The following is a 19,123-nucleotide window of genomic DNA, read 5'->3' as shown; positions in this document are numbered from 1 at the left end:
TAAACAGCTGCTGGGTTGCAAGAGTCACAAAAGCAGTGTTTTGCTCCTTGAACTCCTTTTGAAAATGTCCCGGATCACGCACAAGGCATTCTGTTCCAGCACCCGCCGGTTTATGGGATACAGCAATTCTTGGGCGCTTCCTTCACAGCAAAAGCAACACTACAGCGCTACCTAAAATAGCACAGTCACAGCCAATTTTTTTAATAAAGAGGGGAAATGGAAAAAGATTTGCGTCACAAATTTTGATCACAGGAAACAGGACCACAAGAGATCTCATGAATTCCTTTTAGGCCATCCAAGGATCAGTTCTAAGTGGTGATGGAGGGTTCCTCGGCTAAACCCTCTGTTTGAATCCCAAACTTACAAAAAGAATGTGAACACTATAATGTGAGCTAAAGGGCCCATCTTTTAATTGCCAGTTATCTCAGACACCCACATCTCACCCGAATCAGTCACTAGAGAAGGACAAATCCCAACACCTTCTCAGTCCAAGTGACATGACAGTAAAAACCTTAACACCAAACTGCACTTAATTTTTGCCTTTCCCCCCTCAAAATTATGCCTGATTTTTGATAAGTCCTTACCTGTTGCTTCCACCATTCCTTCCAATATGACCACAATTTCAAACTCTTCCTTCTCCAGCTGGGTGCGTGACATCTCCCAGAAGGGGCTTTTCTCATTGATTTCATGTGAGATGATAAGTGGTGACACCAGGAACAACCTGTCGTCTCCAGTGTCAAATCCCACGTTGATGTCCGTTTGGTTCAAAGGAATAAACTCTCCTTCTTTGGTCTGTTTGGACTTAATCAGTTTGGCTCTAATGGAAGCCTCGACAATGTGGGAATTGCGGAGGTCTCCAACCCGGAACATGAGACAGAGCTTCTCATCCCTCATGGAAATCACTGCATTGTTAGAAAACATGAGGGTTTCAGCCCTCTTCTTTGGTTGGCTGATCTTGACAAACATGCATCCCACCATGAATGCATTGACAATGGAGCCCAGAATGGCCTGGATCAGGAGCAGGATGATGCCCTCTGGGCACTTTTCTGTTATGACCCTATAGCCATACCCAATTGTTGTCTCAGTCTCGATGGAAAACAGGAACGCAGAAACAAATCCACTGAGATTTTCAACACAGGGGATCCAGTTGTCATCTTCAAGATGATCCAGATCGCCCCGGATATAGGCAATGAGCCACCATATGAACCCAAAAAACAACCAAGTGATGGTATAGACCATAGTGAAGACAAGAAGATTAAATCGCCACTTGAGGTCCACGAGCGTAGTGAAGAGGTCACTAAGGTATCGATAGGTTTCTTGGACGTTTCCATGGTGCACGTTGCACTTGCCACTTTTCTCCATGTAACGCTGACGTGGCTTCTTACCTTCTGCTGATATGAGGCGGGTTCGGTCCGTGGCAATAGGGACATCATCCCGAGCCTGTTTGGGAATCTTCTTAGGCTCTCTGGATGTAACTCCGATGTCCATGTCCTGGTTCATGAAGATCCTAGAATCTCCGGCCATGGTTGGGCTGCTGGCGAACAAAGAAATAATAGTTTAAAATAGGGGGAAGAATGCTGAGGCAAAAGCCATTTCATTTTACTGTCTGAACCACTACGAGACACCAGAACAGCAAACACTGCAAATATTAATGCTGCACTGATAAACTTCACCCCATGTTGGTGCAGGGCTGGATAGAGGCTGATCATATGTCAGGGAAGCCTTTTGCTAGGGTCGTGTCTTTTGTTTTGGGAAGACTTTGAAAGGCTTCAGCACTTCTCTCACAACAGCCACTTGCTAAATATAAACCTGCATTGACCTGGGTGTTAAATATTGATTCAGAAGACACCGTCTCTTCAAACATGAGCCAGCTGCCAGTCGCTCTGCTTAATGCACTGCTGGAACCTCAGAACATAAGCATGAACCAGGACTCGTGAAATAGGTAAACCTTGTTACTGTCTTTTGGGTTGGTTTGCATTTGGTCCTTAGATTTTTTTGCACTCAGAATTTGCTTGAGAACACTAGGAACAAAGTGAAGATACATCAACAAATATTTTCGAGAGGAACTGGAGATTTTTGGTGCCTCAGGTGCATAGCAGGAGAAACCTTGGAAATTAATAGAAAATGCTGAGCACCAATGTCTACTTACACATCCCAGAAGTGTAAATTATGCATGAAGGTTTCCCTTAAAGTCAGCAAAGAAAGGCATCTCCAGGGATAATTCAGATTTCAGGTGTGCTGAATCACCTTTTGGAAGCACCTACCCCCCTCCACAAATTCTTCTGGGAGCCTGGGCTCCAAATGTGAAATAGGCTTTTAATTTAACATCTTGAGTTACGTGTCTGAAGGTGTGATGGATCCAGGCCCACTGTTAATCAGATGTATCAGAACCCCATTACTTCCTTTGACATTAGCCAAAGCCACCAGACACTCTTAGAAGCATAACAGACGGCTATTAACAAGCCAACATGCAAAACTATGCTTAACAAGCTAGAAATAAATACTACAAAATGATGGGTGCAATGATTTTTGCAGATTTAAATGTAACATCCTGTTTACTGAGATGATTAGATACTCCTTTAAAAAAAACCCATACATGTTATGTTGAAAATAGAGAGACTTGATTCTGAATGCAGGACAAAATCTCTGTGCCATCCTACCTAAGAAGCCTTGGGGATATCAAAGAGAGAGCAGCAATATTCTCTATGGCGTTCATTCTCTGCATTGTCCTCCGCAAATCCTATTAAAACCTGACTAAATCTATTACTGCTCCCTCTATCTTTAATCTTCTTATGCGTCTGTGAATGAGAAAAGGTGTAGAGATACAATTAAGAGTATCTTGGGAAAGACAATTTTAAGATTGAACAAAGTAGCTTCATCTTCTCGGTATTAAAAAGCACAAAGGGTGGGCGGGAAGGAAGCAGAGGCAGGATGAATAAATGAAGCAACAAATTTCCACTTCCATTCTGCTGTAGCCAAGTCTGGTTAACAGCAAAGAATTACTCTTAGCCCTTGTATAAGTCACCATCAATCATTACTCCAATGAAGCAGCCAGAGCCTGTTGCTGGAACCATACCCGCTGGCTCTGTTCACCAGGGAGCCCAACCATCTGTCCGCTGCACAGTCCCAGCGTTTCTTCGGGCTGGCAAATTTGCCTCATTTGAAGGGTTTGGGCCGGGGCTGAGCCAGCGCAGCCACAGGAAGGGCTAAATCATAGGAAAGGATTACACTGGGGTGGGAAGTTAGGAAGAACCAGGTTTGCTACCCCAACTGGTGACATCAAGCTGAGTGGTGGAGTTGCCACACTGGAAGGACAATATGTCATCCAGAGGGACCTGGGCAGGCTGGAGAAGCGGCTGTGAGAACCTCATGAGGTTCAACAAGGCCAAGTGTAAGGTCCTGCACCTGGGTTGGGGCAATCTCCATTTTCAGTACATGATGGGGGATGACAGGCTTGAGAGCAGAGAAGGACTTGGAGTGCTGGGGATGAGAAGCTCGACATGAGCTGGCAACGTGCTCTCACAGCCCAGAAGGCGAACCGTGTCCTGGGCTGCATCCAAAGCAGAGTGGCCAGCAGGGAGGGAGGGGATTCTGCCCCTCTATTCCTCTCCTGTGAGACCTTATCTGTCCAGTTCTGGAATCCTCAACATAAAAAGGAGATGGATCTGTTGGAATGGACCCAGAGGAGGCTACAAAGATGATTGGAGGGCTGTAGCACCTTCCATATGAGGACAGGCTGAGAGAGTTGAAGTTGTTCAGCCTGGAGAAGAGAAGGCTCAGAGGAGATTCTATGATTAAAGAGATAAAACCCTCGGTGTGATTTTTCTGACTTACACTTGGCATATGATTCTCCTTGCTGGGAAGTGAGTGTAGACACGAGCCCTTACAATCAGACAACATCCAGCAGATCCTTTGCACATACGTGTACAGACACACATTACAAGGCAGCGGAGAGCCAGACGAGTGGTCTAGGAGATTTGAACTTGCAACAAGCAGTGGAAAACAGCTGAAGATATGTCTAAACACACCCCAAGCCAGCTCTCAAGAGTCCTACCTTCAGAAGTGAAAAAAACAGCAGTAGAGATTCATATTATGCCAAACTCCTTGATGCTGCTGTCTGAGAAGGGGAGCGGCACAGAGTCGGGGTCATTCACATCCAGGTTCAAATGCAGTTTATAGAATCATAGAATAGTTTGGGTTGGAAGGGACCTTAAAGATCACCTAGTTCCAACTCCCCTGCCATGGGCAGGGACATCCCATTAGATCAAGTTGCCCAAGGCCCATCCAACCTGGCCTTGAGCACCTCCAGGGATGGGGCAGACACGGCTTCCCTGGGCAACCTGTTCCAGTGTCTCACCACTCTCATGGTGAAGAAATTCTTTGTAATGTCCAGTCTAAATCTGCCTCTCTCCAGTTTATACCCATTGCCCCTCATCCTATTCCCACAAGCCTTTATGAATAGTCCCTCTCCAGCTTTCCTGTAGCCCCTTCAGGTACTGGAAAGTCGCTGTAAGATCTCCTTGGAGCCTTCTCTTCTCCAGGCTGAACAGGGAAGTAGGGAAAGAAGCATCCCATCCACTGACTTCAAGGGAATTAGGTACAGAGAAGAACCTCTTCTCTTCTCCCTTAGGAATATTACTTTTCATCTCCGTTTTTAATGTTTGATTATTCTAAAATTACTCCAAAATTACTCCACTTTGACTAAAAAGCTTTTGATCCATCTATGTGTAGAAATGTAAAAGTGGGTGAGAGTTGCATGTTTTCAATTTAAAAAGAATTGATTTACAGATAATTTGGCTATAAAAGTTAGAGCTGAAGCTGAGCTTCCCTTATACCGACACTATGCAAGAGAGAAATATTTGAAGAAATTAATCTGTAGTGTAAGGTTTCATATTTTCGATCTATACCAAACAGACCAAAAGGGATCTTGAAGTATATTAAAAAGAATAGAATAGAATAAAAACAATCAAAAAGCCTAAATCCCTAGAAATATCACTCTGCTGAAGCGGGCTGGAGGGACTGCCCATTAATGAAAGTACAGGGAAACCTGCTTTAACTGAAACCCTCAAGGGACTGCAACATCACCTCTCTAATGCTACTGATCTTTAACAATAGGTCAAGTGAAATCTTTCTGGAAACCTTCAAGAACACCTTACAAGTGGTCCATGAAAGCAGAGAAATTCCTGCTGTGTATGAACTTTACTGACAGCCTCGGTGGCATTAGCATTTCTCCTAATATTTGAAGTCCCCCATTGTAGTACAGGCATAAACTCAGTATGTGGTTATTGACAATAATTAAGCAGATGAATCTTTGCATTGGATTCTCTAAAAGGAATAATACTGGTTAGCAGTTTGGGAGCAGTTTTAGATGGCTGGAGTCTAGCCAGAAATAGTGGTAGGGATTCATATTCCGCCAAATAATTTCAGTATTGTTTCTCTAATTCGGAGCAAATCACTGCTTTTCCCTCTGTTTTAATTCCCCAACTGTGAAATCTGTGAGACAGATATGAATAGTCTGCGAGCTCCTAGGCACAAGAACCTTCTAGAAAATTTGCTATTGTTCCATTATTAGTTTAGCTGCTCTGGGAAACTTTAGCATGATTGACGAGATGCTATACAAGGAGCACTCTACCTACATAAGGGTTTCTTAACTCCTTTATTGTTTGATGCACTGCCACCGCGATCGAGCACACGCAGCTTTTCCAGATAATTGTAATCACGTGCAAGCATCTCCCAGAGACTTAGATTTCAGTTTGTATATCACTGCTTCCCCCGGCAAAGAGATGTGTGAGATGAAATTGCCTCTTATAGTCACACGCGCCGTCCTGTTCCATTGGCATTTACCATCTTTGGGGAAATGGGGCCGGGATAATAAAAATGTCACTTTGTACAAAGCTGCTTTCCTTTTGGCCAGGGTACTGCAAAGGAGATGTGAGTCAGTGTATTATCAACCTTGCAAAGAGGCTTTTTATCAGACTGGCTGTTGCTCAGCTTTTGCCCAGACAACAGACTCAGGGGCAGGCGGTGACATTTCGGGCTCTTAGATTTGCTGAAGAAGAGTCAAGCTGGGGTTAGCCAAGCCTCTTCAGGAAGCATTGTTCTGCAGAGCTGTCTACAAGTCCTGCCTACAGCGCTGATGTGCCTCCTGGTAGCTCCAAGGCTTCAAGGTAGAAACTTGCTGAAGACATCGCAGAAGGTAAAACAAGAGAAGTCTGCGAGAGATACTTTCCCCTACTGACCACAGTGACTTTTTTCAATTTAAATAACTGCTGATCTTGCTTAAGTAAACACGAGTTTTGGTGGGGCCAGGGTTTGCTTCTGGAGGTGTTTATACTGGCAGGCAGGAGGATTCTGAAGACATGAATTCATCATCAAGTTTGTGTAAAAAGACATTTCTTTTTGTTTGTTTTAAACCAGATGCCAGTGTTTTCTTGCATTATAAGAATAAATGAGTAACTGTTCTTTAATGAAACATCCCACACCTCCCCAAGTCAGGATTCTACTTAATTCTGCCATCTCTTCTCTCAAACAAACAGTTCTATGCTACTCTGCAAGCAATCAATACGGCATTAAACATGAAACAAATCATTACTGAAAAACTCGATTTGGTTCATTGGTTGCCTTTCGGCCCACACCACTTAAACAGAACCTGGGTCACCGTCCCCAGACTCCTCTGGGCAACATCGTCTGCGTTGTGTCACACTGCAAGAATGGAATGAAATTCTTAATCTAGAGACACAAGCGGCATGGGGAAGCTGGTGGAGGAACGGAGCCAATTCAAGCAGTAGCAAAGAGAATGAAAGCATCAGTCGCTGAGCACTGAGGGACAGTGGAAAGACTGAGGAAGAAGAAATATTAGGAAGAGATGGCCTTTGACAATCCAAAGATGAATGGCTATTCGATAGGTGCTGACTGCCGAGTGGGACTTTGATTTCCCTGAGAAATGCATCTTTCCAACTATATTTTACTTACAGCCTGAGACTGCCCAGTCAACAATGCCAATGTGTGATTACCTTGTGAGGCGTACATAGGCACGCAACAAAAAGAAAGGCAGGTGGATTTCGTGCAAATTATGCAATCTTTCAGTTTTCTGACTTACAAATAGAGGTGGTGTTGGCTCTTTGGAAAGTGCTTAGAGATCCACAGCTGGAGCGAATGATGCGGAACAGTTATGCTGTTCAAAACCAGGGCAGAACATGAAGGAAACCGCACAAGAACGGAGACCCATGGCGCTTCACTAATAAACATGTGGTTCAGAAGCTCCTTGATCCAAGTAATTGCTTTCCAAGTGTAATCTTGCTCAGTACTGGAGTTGGAAAATGCCTTTCACTTCCTCTCTGAGTTTTCATTAAGTGACAGCATCGCTTTTCTAACATGCTGACAGGCGTGCTTTTACACTGGAGTTCCTCAGGGGCTGGAAGAGACACCCACCCACCAGCGCACAAAAATGGGTGGCTGATGATTAATTAGGCAGCTACTAAAGATGCAGAATGACTTTGTGCTTGTTACAGTGCCGGGCTGATGACGGCGCCTGTCTGCTTAGAGTTCATTAGGCTCAGAAGCACTGAAACAGAAGGTGTTCAGTCTTTCCACAGAGAATACCTCGTAAGAAACTCTCCCTGGGTAGGAAGCCAATATGACACAAAGACAGACAGAGCTTAGGGACATTTGCACTTTACTTTTATCTGCTAATTACCTCCCAATCTGTCCTTCTCTCCAGCAGAGCTGTATAATCACAGCTCTAGCATCCCTGAGCCCATTCATCATCAGCGTAGCAATATGCCCCCCCAATTCCCAGAGTATCCAAATGATTCACGGTGTTCAACACAGGTTTTACCTGCTTTAAAATTTTAATCATTTCTTTGTTCCGATCTGTGGAACCAAGAAGTGCTTCATTTCCCATATCTCAAGCCGGGGAAGTGAGTCACGGTGACAATTACATCTTCCACGCTCCCACTGGAAGGCTGTGGCAGGGCAGGGAATTAAACCTAGAATTTCCAAAATCCCGAACCAGTGCCGGTAATCACCACACCACTCTTCCTCCCTTCCACCAATCCAGCAGCAGTGAACGTAGTCCCTATCTGCTTCAGGTGTCTCTAAAGACTACTTTGATTAAAAATTAGCTTGAATTATCAGCACGAATAACCCACCCATTTCTAATGCCAAGAAATATTATTTCTGTTCTCTCAAGTACCTACGAGTTTCACATAGATTTCCTCCCCTCAATTTACAGATTAAAGTATCAAACAATACCACTCATAACACACAAGTTTGCAGATGCATCAAACACATTGACTTCAGAGCAATGCAGAAAAGAGTGGAGTAACTAAACCGTAATGAGAACAGAGGATGGGCTGGGGTGGGGTTTTTATTTCAGTATAAAAGATGAAAAAAAGAAAATGCCTTGTGAGACATCACAAAACCCCCAGTGCACGGGATATGCCACCTTGTTATAGAGCCAGGACCGGAGAACATGGAGTTCCTACAACATTTGAGCAATCTGATCTAGTTGAAGGTATCCCTGCTTATTGCAGAGCGGTTGGAATAGATGACCTGTAAAGGTCTCTTCCAACCCAACCCATTCTATCATTCTATGATCTACTCCTCCATAGCACTGGTTTTGGCTAAACCACGACACTGCTGTATCACAATTCAAGTGCACAGGACGGAGAGGAGGATAGAATCCATGTAACTTGAGTCAATTACCTTATACTTCATTGAAATAAAGAAGTTGAACATATGTGCAAAGAACGCAATCACAATATTACCCTCTTAGGGGTTTTTCTTGATTTTGAATATTCAAATGATATTTTCTTTACCAACAAACAGAAAAAGAAGCCAATTTGAAGGAAGTGACTGTGCCTCAGGCACTCTGCAGCCTCTGTCCTCTCACCCCAGACTCTGTTTTCAGGAGAACCTTGTGGCATCATTAAAAATCTGTTATCTTTCAGACAACACAACTGAACAAAGGAAAAGAGATACTTATGTCCTAATAAGACATTCCTGTTTCTCCTGCTTCTGGCTGCTTACACGCAGCGTACACTGAATATTGGGGAGAGCAGAACCTCAGTTTTAAGAGAAAATCCTGCCCAAAGAGAATTAACATTCCTGCTCTCTGTTGTTTAGACCTCTCACCATCACAGCAACCGAGAATGCCTATGTAATCCTGCAGCTGGCTTTAAAAAATGAAGTAAAAGTGAGGATGTTTATACCACTTCACGCTTCTCCAGTATATGCATCCAAATAGTTCAAAGATGAACTGATCAAATTCAGGCTCTTTTTGCCCCAAGACACTCATCAGGGCTACTGAACCCACTGTGCATCTCTCACGGGAACCAGAAATGATCCTGACCCTTCATCTCCAAGTGAGTCGGAGAGGTGGGTTAAAGACCTGAGCCCTACAAGTGAAATAACTCCCTCAGCACAAACACTGCCAGCAACAATTCCCACATACTACTGAAAAGACTGGTTGCTTGTGTCGGTCAGAGAACTAGCAAGAGAAGCCAGTTTGGTTTCCATCTGAGCTACTCTACTATAAAGCCAAAGTAGTTGTCTACTCAAAAGCAGAAGGGTGCAGGAGGGAGGATTACCCCAAGAGTCAGCTGATAAGTTTTTGGGACAGAGACGGTTTCTGCCAATTCTTGATTGGTTCCTGAAACTCTCAGGTCAAACCAAATGAGAGACATGCTGTAGAGAAGTTAGCATGTTCCTTCCAACCAGCCTGTGCTAATACAGGAAGGACTCCAGGCACCTTTCTGACCGACACAACAGAACATTGGTAAAATAATCACTCACACTTTTACCCCCCCAGAGCCATAAACACTTCTAGGCATTCCCAATGCATTAAATTGCCTGTCCCCTCCAAGGGCTCAACGTGTCGCTTCCTCTGCAGACTACACTCTTTAAGCCCCAAGCTAACCAGTAAGTATCCTAATTATAATAAGAATTTAGTCTGTGACTCTAGGTGAGGATTATGGAGTCACTCCATGCTTTTCAGAGCTTCCTGCTGATGAGTGCCCCCCTGCCTGTCGTATTCCAGCGATCTCGACTAAGCTGGTATCTGAGCAGCTCATCATTTTTAATGTCTTTTCCTGCACAACACTGGCAGTGCTTTTGCCAAGATCAACATCTAATCCCCGGCTTCCCAAAGAGTTCCCTGGCAGGTGGCGAGTTAGGCAAGAGCAGTCTCTAGCTCGCACCCTGGCAGGTGAAACCTGACCTCAGCTGCTTGTCCTCCTGCCTTCTGGGGTCTTGACCCTTCGCAGCCGGAGAAGAAAAGGACTGAGCTGGAAAAAAACCAAACAGAATCAGATAACTTACTGGCTAAGCGTGGCTCTGCATCAGTCTCGTGCCTCGGCACTCCGGGGGTACCGGACGGTGACAGGGTTGAGAGGTAGGTGGAATAACGGCTGCAAAAGTGTCCGATCCATGCCATCACCAGAGAGCTGCGGTCGTCTTCTGCTCCCTGGGCTGCCCCCTTCCTTCTTCCCTCTGCCTGCTATTAGAAAACATCGATGTGGCACAGAAGATTTAACTGCACACGCCTCTCTGTCCCTGGGTATCCCTGATTTCCCTGCTCTGCCAGAGCTGACGCGGGGTGCTCCAGACCCTCACCCTCCACTGCTGCAGTCCTACTTTTGCCTGTCAAATGCCTGCCTCTCCTTCTTCGTGTAGAAACGAATTCCTGGTGGTGTTAAGCTTTGCGAAGGACTGGGGCAGCGGGGAGGGAGGGGAGCACACTGCGTGTGATGGGGAGCATCATCTGTTCTGAATGAGCAGCAGAGGGAAAGGTGGCAGGAGGGGAGGAGAGGAGAGGAGAGGAGGGGTTTAAGCTGCTGCTTCGTTCAAGAAGGGATGGGGAGGGTGGAGAGGCGGATTCCCTGCCTGGAGAAAAGGCGAGGCACCCTGCTCCCTGCCACTATACGGGTTTTGCCCTCCTCACCAGCTCCCCAGGCACCGAGTGGTCACTTCTCCTCCCCTCGTCTGGGTTCTCCTCTCCTGGGTTACTGGGTGGGCTGTCGTTCCTTTGGGGGATAAGGGCTGACGTTCTTGTTTTAAAATCACTCAAACAGAAAGCAGTTCCTAAGAAAAGGAGGTCAGGGAGGAGGCAGAAGCTGCACATGGAACAGGGAGAGCATCTTCATCAGCGTTGGAGCTCTCTCTTCCAGGCTGGACCAAGGCTTTGGGGAAAAGTAGGGAGGAGGGAGAATACGATTCCTATAGTGCTCTTCCCTCTCTTGCCAACCATCGAGCTACTGAAATGGTGTTTGCTGACTGAGCTGGGTTGTTTGCCTGCCATCCTGCAGAGAATGGGCTCCAAGCTCCTCGATGGTTTATTGTAGATTTTGTCTTTCCTTATTTCTTCCCCTTTTTTTTCTTTTTGGCATCGATAACATCACCCTGTCTCCCTGGTTTAGTAAAATATTTCCTTTTCTGCAAAGCAAATGTCAGTCAGCTGCATATGAGACACATCTGCCTGGTGGCTACAGGTTACCTTCAGGCTTTGCTGCCCCGTCCCCCCATCCTCCATAGCTCTCTATTCCAGGACCACACACATTACAGCCCATCAGGAATGCTTTCACAGGAGATTTTCTGGTAAGGAAAAGAGAAATTATGAAAACTAAAGCACTGTACAGGAATGTGTCTGTATTGCTGGAATGCAAAAGCTCTTTTTTTCCATGTTCTTCTTTGAATGGCTTTCAATTTTTAAAGTCTTTTTAAAGTTACGTTATCGCTAATGAAATACATCAGCATTGGAAGAACGTTTTTATTTTACTATATGGACATTTTCCACTTATTCCATTTTGAAACAGGATAAATATTGAACTCCTAGAACTTCCTGTCGATCAGAAAATCTGATTCCTGATCATCTTCATTCCAGGATATATAACATTTTATTATGGAAGCTAGACTGGAAAAATTCAAAGAGAGATGTGCTATAGGAAGGGAAATGATCACAGCTCTCGATGTCATTAATAATCACATCACACTGGAGTCTGGGTTAAGTCAGCATCTCTCCTCCCAGCATTCTGGTTCTCTGGTCTGCACGTGGAGGTTGGATCTGGCCAGGTGGGCTGGGGACCAGGAGCCAGACCAAGGGCTGATGACATTATTAATTAGTTCTGTGAAGGTAATTAGGTAATTCTGCTTTTCTACTTGTTGTTGGTTTATGTTTCCCACCTTGCCACAGTATGGACAATGATCTCTTGTGTGTTAGAACAGTGCTGCCCCACCTCGGCTGCAAACTGCACGGAGGACGGAATTCAAATCACACTGAAACTATTACAATGAAAGTAAAAGGCATGGTAATAAACTGCTGATTAAATCCTATCAAATTACATTAGATCTTCTGCCTGCTCATAACAGTTGGGAACATTCTTTTGAGCAATATTTATGATAGGAACATGTCTATGATACATGAAGTATCCTTGTAAAAATGCTACTTAGGGAGTATTTGATTTGGTTTTAATAAGCACTCAAACTTACTTAAAAAGTACCTGGCAATCATTCATAATAGCAGGAGTGTCGGTCACCCCTAAAGTCGTACCGTTGACTTTCAGAGCAGGTTAAGTCCCTGGATGCTGACTCACCTGCATGAAGGAGAGCGTCACCTTCGTCAAGGCATCAGATTTGCTTCTTCTTTCATTTAAAGTCTTTTAGTAAGATTTAGAATGAATTTTAGTGCTAGGAAGGGCTGCCCAGCCGGCAGCCCTAGAGGAACAGAGCGCCTGCAGAGCTGGTGTGGTCAATGTTAGGAGAAGCCTTCCTTCCCACCTTACATGGTACATCTCAGCAAGGCACCCAGCTTCTCCCAGCTGGAGTGGGCTCACAGGACGGTCACTTCTGTGGTGACCATTTGCTACCTTGAGCTGCCCCACTGCATGGCTCACACATGAGAAATGGCTCTGAGTTTCATGCAATGTAAATGAAAACGTTTTCCTGTTTCCAGCTGACTCCTGCCTCTCCTGACAGGAGTGAAACTCTGCTAACAGGCACTGCCATCTGCTGGCACCGTGTCCTTCCACTGGTTTCCCCCCAAACGCTGACAAAAGTGGGGCACAGTGAGGGTTCCAAGTGGAGTCTGGATTCTCCCAGCTCCCACTAAGCTGTGAGGCTGCACAGAGCCCTTCTTCCCCAACATCTCACGTATATTGTTCAGCTGGAAGAAAGAGACCTCTCCTGCAATGAGATCTTGGGGCTCATGAGCCAGCGTGCCATTTTGACACTCTTTTCTCTTCGCCACAGCTCTGCCAAGGTCTGATGCTGTCCCACCAGGCTGTGTTCACACCTCTGTCCAGGTGTTGGCTCAGAGGAGAGGGACGTGGCAGCCCAACACACACCGTAAGTGCCTCTGTGGCTGCTCTCTCTCACAGAATCTGCACACACACATTGCAAAGGCCACAGAGAAAAGTGCACTTGAGAGCTACCTACTTCAATCAATGTTAAAGGCCTTTCAGGAGCCATTTATTTAATAGCCAGAAAGGTAACGCCTTTCCCATGGGTCCATATGAGTGCATGAATCCTGGTCAAAGTGCTTCGTTGTTTCTACCTTATAAATTCATGTATTGTTTCATGTATGATTTATAGAAACATTGAATTGATAAGGGTGGAAAAGCCCTCTAAGCTCGTCCAGTCCAACCATCAACCCAGTCCCACTGTGCCTATTAAACCATGTCCCAAAGTGCCACATCTACTCGTTTTTTGAACCCCTCCAGGGATGGAGACCCCACTGCTGCCCTCACCAGCCTCTGCCAGTGCCTGATCACACTTTTGGTAAAGAAATATTTTCTAATATCCAATCTAAACCTCCCCTGCTGCAACTTGAGGACATTTCCTCTCATTCCATCCCTTATTACTTGAGAGAAGAGACCTGCATCTGCCTCATCACAACCTCCTTTCCAGGAGCCACAGAGAGTGATGAGGTCTTCCCTCAGCCTCCTTTAGTCCAGGCTAAACAACTGCAGGTCCCTCAGCTGCTCCCAGAACCTCGTCCTCCAGCTCTTTCCCCAGCTCTATTCCGCTTTGTATGGATGTGCTCCAGCCCCTCAATGTCCTTGGAGTGAGGGTTCCAAAACTGCACCCAGGATTCTAGGTGCTGCCTCACCAGAGTTGAGTCTAGGGGGACAAGCCCTTCCCTGCTCCTGCTGGCCTCACCATGGCTGATGCAAGCCAGGATGCTGGTGGCCTTCTTGGCCACCTGGACACACTGCTGGTTCATGTTTAGCCACTGTCAACCAGCATCTCAGAGTGCTTTTCCGCTGGGCAGATTTCCAGCCACTCTTCCCCAATTCAATTTCAATAGACATCCTCCAGTTCGTACTAATTAATGATAAGGAAGATCTGAAAGTAGTTTTGCAGCTGGAAACAACACTTCAGTGAGGCAGTGACATCAGTGTGCCCTTGAAAAGGTGAATAGAATGTTGTCAGTGGCCTCAAAAGTTTGAGATGTGTTAAAGGATTCCAGATACCAGCTTGCTGCGGATGGGCAGATTTAACGAGAAATGGCAGTACAGTTCAGGTGTCCCCTCGAACTGGTGTGTAAACAAAGAAACACAGAAGGATTGCTTCTCCGAGTCAATAACAACACGAAGTTCTCTCAGGTCTGAGATATGATTCACCTTAGGTGATGCCATTTGGGGTGTGCTGGTCTGAGTCCGAACAGCCTTGCTGTTTTTTTCTGACTGATGAAGAGCCACAGTATTAGAAGACACGTAAATTAGACCCTTCTGTAAGAATGGGATGAACCATCCAACTCCAGGAGTGTGTAGATACAAATTTCACTTCAGTGCAACATCTTGATTTTCCTGGGGGTGCTCACAAGCCCTAACAGCTGTGCTTCCCTGCTCAAAGGCCATACAGGGTATTTACAGGGGTGGAATTACGGCAGCTGCGGAATGCTTTGCTCCTGGATTTGCAAACAGAACAAGATGTTGAAGAACAAACTTTAGACTAATTTTGGTAGAGCTAAACAGCTCCCTGAGGACATTATGTATATAAAAGGCTTTCATAAAACAAACAGTTTGGATTTTTGCTGGTTCCTACTGGACTGCCCTGCTGCATTCTATTTTTGAGCTATCAAATTGGGTTTCATTGCACATAAATGAGCCATCCCATGACATTTAGTACCCAAAGGGATGGTCTTCAGTCTGAGCACCAGTGACAGAAATTGTAGCTGGCTCTGAAATCAAGGGTGGCTGTCTTCAACTTTGCATGAATCGAGAGGAAAGGGAGAAACAGTGTCTTCAGGGAGCGTTTTAATTTGTTGTGCAATTTGATCTTGGGAATGAGAGACGTCTTCTTGCTTTTGTCAACCATTAACCTACCATCTCACTAGAGGAAAACAGAGTTGTAAGAGCTGGGGTTGGGAAGAGCTTCTAAGATTGTCTCATCCACCTCCACTCCTTCTTGGTGCTCTCTACTAAACAGGAGCTGAGCTTTCCAGTAAAGATGTGACACCCACCCACTCTGTCTCGACTTCCTTTTGTGTTTTGGGGCTTATTAAACCCCCAAACTCAAAATGAAACTTAGGAAGTAGGAACAGAGGCAGACGGAAGGAAAAGTTTCTGCAATAAACCTGAACTCCTCCGCCTCTGTGAAGCGTGTGTGGAGGAGTCTGCTTGCCGTTTCCTTTGATGTGATAATGAGAGCTAAGGCTAACCTGGGGAAAGACACAGCTCTTCTCCCAGCTCAAGGGGGTTATTGCGTAGCACTGATCGGCACCAGACGATGTGCAGCCACAGTCATGCCTAACTTTTAACTTCTGGGTTGCCCACTAGTGGGTTAATCCGGTTCTTAGTGAACTGCTGTCATAATTAACACTAATTAAGCTCTCATTTTGCAGGTGCTGCAGCAGAACCTGAGGCTGGAGGGCACCCAGAGACTGAACTTCTCCAAGGCCCATGGTAGCTGCAGGGCTAGGAAACAGTGATGAGGGGCACACGGTGGGAACTCGCACACTCCTGATGTCTCCTCTGTGGATGAACCACTCCAGCTTCCAGCTCTCCTGGCTGCTCGCTGCCTGCAAGCTCAGAAACAACGGCAGCAAAAATGCCATTGTTGTAGCACAGCGCTAAGAACGACAAATTTATGAAAGCAATTTCCTTGCCAGGCTGCCAGAATTCAAGGAGATTTCTGAGACAAGGAAATGCTTTGGTTCTTTCAGGTGGGAATCACTGCATTAACCTCCCTCTTGAAAACATAACAGCCTTCCCTTTGCGGAGAGGGGTGGGTGCATACAGGTCTGACCAAGAAAGGTGCAGTCTGCTTCTCTAACTTAGCCAGCAACCAGCCGCCGCCCTGAAAAATGGTCTTGCCTCCAGCTTGTGTTTTTCCCAGCAATGGTAAGAGAGAGATAAGACATAAAGCCAGCAGCTCCTTCGTTTAACTGTGAGGATCTAACAGGGTGTTTACTTGATTCCAAGGGATTCCACAGCTCTCTTTGCATGGGAGGATAATAGATTCAATTTGGCTTCTGGGCACCAGCAGGAGCTCACCCAGAGCCCAGTGTGTGCACCTGAAGTCGTGGATTGTCACCCTCTGTGCACTAACAATCCAGTAAACAGCACAGATCGGTGCAACATAGAACAACCACCTCCTACTATTCTGTGGTTACTGAGCAAAAAGCACAATCAACCAGGCAAATACCATGCCTTGAAGACAGGTTTTAGGCAATGCACATCAACATGTTTGGTTTATTTAACTGGTGTATTTTAATACTATTTTCCATCTACTCTTAGCAACTCAGCATTTGTTCCAGCAGGTCCTATGTCACTGCTTTGAGTTCACTCCGGGATTCTGCTCAGCTCTACTCTGGCTGCAGAAAAAATGACCCCCACTGACTCTAATGAAGTCTCTTTATTGCTGTTTAATCCTGCGTGTGTGCCTGGCAGCAGACTATCAGCCCTGGGGACAAAAGGGCTCTATTTCCCCACAAATGGGTACTTTCAGAGAGCCTTTCCCCAGTGCTGGGGGAAGGTCACCCAAGTGCATTCAGGTGACTGGCGGGGATGGCTGTGGAGCCAGGAGGGCTCAGCTGGAGAGGTCGGACAGCACAACTCACCATAGACAGATTAGCTGGTAAGACTCAAGCAGTTAACCTTTGGCTCCTCTGCTTCAGTTAGTGGTGGCTGTGATGGAGCTCAGGATCCATCCCTTAGGATCTGACTGACGTCACCAGGGATTTAAAGCTCCAGTCATGGCTAACCTAGGCTAGATCTGAACTAGAGATCTTCAAAACCCATTTTAAACTTGCGTTTTATTAAAAGGCTGAGCTGTACTTTCTACTGGGATCCTTTTGGAGTGAGAAGGGTAGTGGGTAGGTCCATAAAAGAACCTACATGTGAATTCCTGCTGCAACAACTGAGTGGTTGCTGACTACACAGGAACGTCTCTGCACACTCTTTTCCTCTGCAAGGGCTGGAAGTTGCTCTACCAGGGGAATTTTTTGCTTTGTCAAAATTCCAGTGCTCAAGCTGGGCAGCAGAGCTCCTCTGCAATCGAGTTTTAATCTTTAGCATACAACAGACCTTCCAGACAATTTCTGAGATGCATCTCACTACAGCAACTTCTAGGGAGTCTTCAATAGCAAAACCAATTGTACCCTTCTTTCCCCACAGTCTCTATGTCCAGTAACCAGTCTGCTTGAATTGGTTAAATTCAAGAAATATGACAGTATATCAGTGAGGTAACACCTGAGCTGCTGGATTTCCACATAATTTATTAACATTAGGAAGATTTTCAGCAGTTTTTCAGTCATTTGGGAGCTTAAGAGAACTATTTCTAGACTATATCTTTCCAGACCTTGCAGCAGTATTCAATATTTATAAGGAATTCCCTGCCTTAGTAGCAACAACTGACGATTACGAAAAATAAGTACGCTATAAAAAGCAGACATAGAATCATAGAATCGTTTGGTTGGAAAAGACTTTTGAGAACATAGAGTCCAGTCGTACCTGTCAGTACTAGACCAAACCCCTGAGCACTTCATCCACCCATCTTTTAAATCCCTCCAGGGATGGGGACTCCACCACCTCCCTGGGCAGCCTCTGCCAGGGCCTGAGAACCCTTTCAGGGAGGAAATTTTTCCTAGTATCTAGTCCAAACCTCCCCTTGCACAACTTGAGGCCATTCCCTCTCATTCTATTGCCTGTCACTTGGGAGAAGAGACCAACAGCCATCTTCCCACAACCTCCTTTCCAGGAGCTGCAGAGAGCCTCCCTTTCTCCAGGCTAAACAATCCCAGTTCCCTCAGCTGCTCGTCATAAGACTTGTTCCCCTTCCCCAGCTCCGTTCCCTTCTCCAGATGTGCTCCAGCCCTTCACTGTTTTTCTTGGAGTGAGGAGCCCAAAACTGAACCCAGGATTCGAGGTCAGCCTCACCGAGTACAGACAGGTGATCACTTCCCTGTTCCTGCTGGCCAAACTCTTTCTGATCCAAGCCAACATGCCATTGGCTTCCTTGGTCACTTGGGCCACTGCTGGCTCGTGTTCAGCCACTGTCAACGAACACTCCCGGGTCCTTCTCTGCCTGGCGACTTTCCAGCCATTCTTCCCCAAAGCCTGGAGTGCTGCATGGGGTCGGTTGTGTCCCAAGTCCAGGACTCGGCACAAAATTAATCATAGAATCACCAGGTTGGAAAAAACCTCTAGGATCATCAAGTCCAACCATCCCTATCTGTCACTAAACCAAGTCCCTGAGCACCTCATCTACCCGTCTTTTAAATATCTCCAGGGACGGATTCTGCCAAAGACTGCTAGATGAGAATATTTCCAGCTTTTGCCTGACTGGTAGATGTCTAGTTTGAGCAAATAGATCTTGAAAGGTCTTGGAAAGGAGAGGGTGCATGGGAATTTGCAGCAGCTACAGCAAAAGATTTTCCTCTGCTTACACAATAAATCAGCAGCAGCATCAGGGACAGAACCAGTCTTCAGGTTTCTACTCCAGCCACTGATTCAGAGACCCACGCTGTGTATGAAGCGCTCAGATATTGCAATAGGATTCTGTAACACATGAATAAAACCCTCCCCCATCCTCTAAATAACATTTTGAGATCGTGCTGAATCTAAGCTTTTCTGCAAAAATGCGAACGGCTCACGTTTAATGATGCAACAGAGAGAAAAGATAA

The 19,123-nt window shown here is 45.7% G+C and overlaps 1 protein-coding gene and 1 long non-coding RNA gene across 3 annotated transcripts in view; one reads left to right on the top strand and one right to left on the bottom strand.

The window, feature by feature from the left end:
• The window catches only part of KCNJ5 (potassium inwardly rectifying channel subfamily J member 5), a 25,429-nt gene extending 14,476 nt beyond the window's left edge, over positions 1 to 10,953 (bottom strand). The window contains exons 1-2 of one of the 2 annotated variants that reach the window (XM_054086896.1): positions 10,321 to 10,953; positions 585 to 1,534 (exon numbers count right to left, since the gene is read on the bottom strand). In XM_054086896.1, coding sequence (XP_053942871.1) covers positions 585 to 1,524 — 940 coding nt within the window. In that variant the 5' untranslated portion in view covers positions 1,525 to 1,534; positions 10,321 to 10,953. The remainder of the gene's footprint in view (positions 1 to 584; positions 1,535 to 10,320) is intronic. The other variant, XM_009568603.2, reaches the window with a different exon arrangement.
• On the top strand, positions 10,060 to 19,123 carry LOC128854355 (uncharacterized). The gene is made up of 3 exons (XR_008453396.1): positions 10,060 to 10,393; positions 13,246 to 13,341; positions 15,842 to 19,123. It is a non-coding gene; the product is annotated as an uncharacterized LOC128854355 (long non-coding RNA).

This window comes from Cuculus canorus, chromosome 23 (assembly GCF_017976375.1).
Source record: "Cuculus canorus isolate bCucCan1 chromosome 23, bCucCan1.pri, whole genome shotgun sequence".
Taxonomy (NCBI): domain Eukaryota; kingdom Metazoa; phylum Chordata; class Aves; order Cuculiformes; family Cuculidae; genus Cuculus; species Cuculus canorus.
The sequence above is the reverse complement of the archived record's forward strand: the minus strand, read 5'-3'. Positions and strand labels throughout refer to the sequence as shown.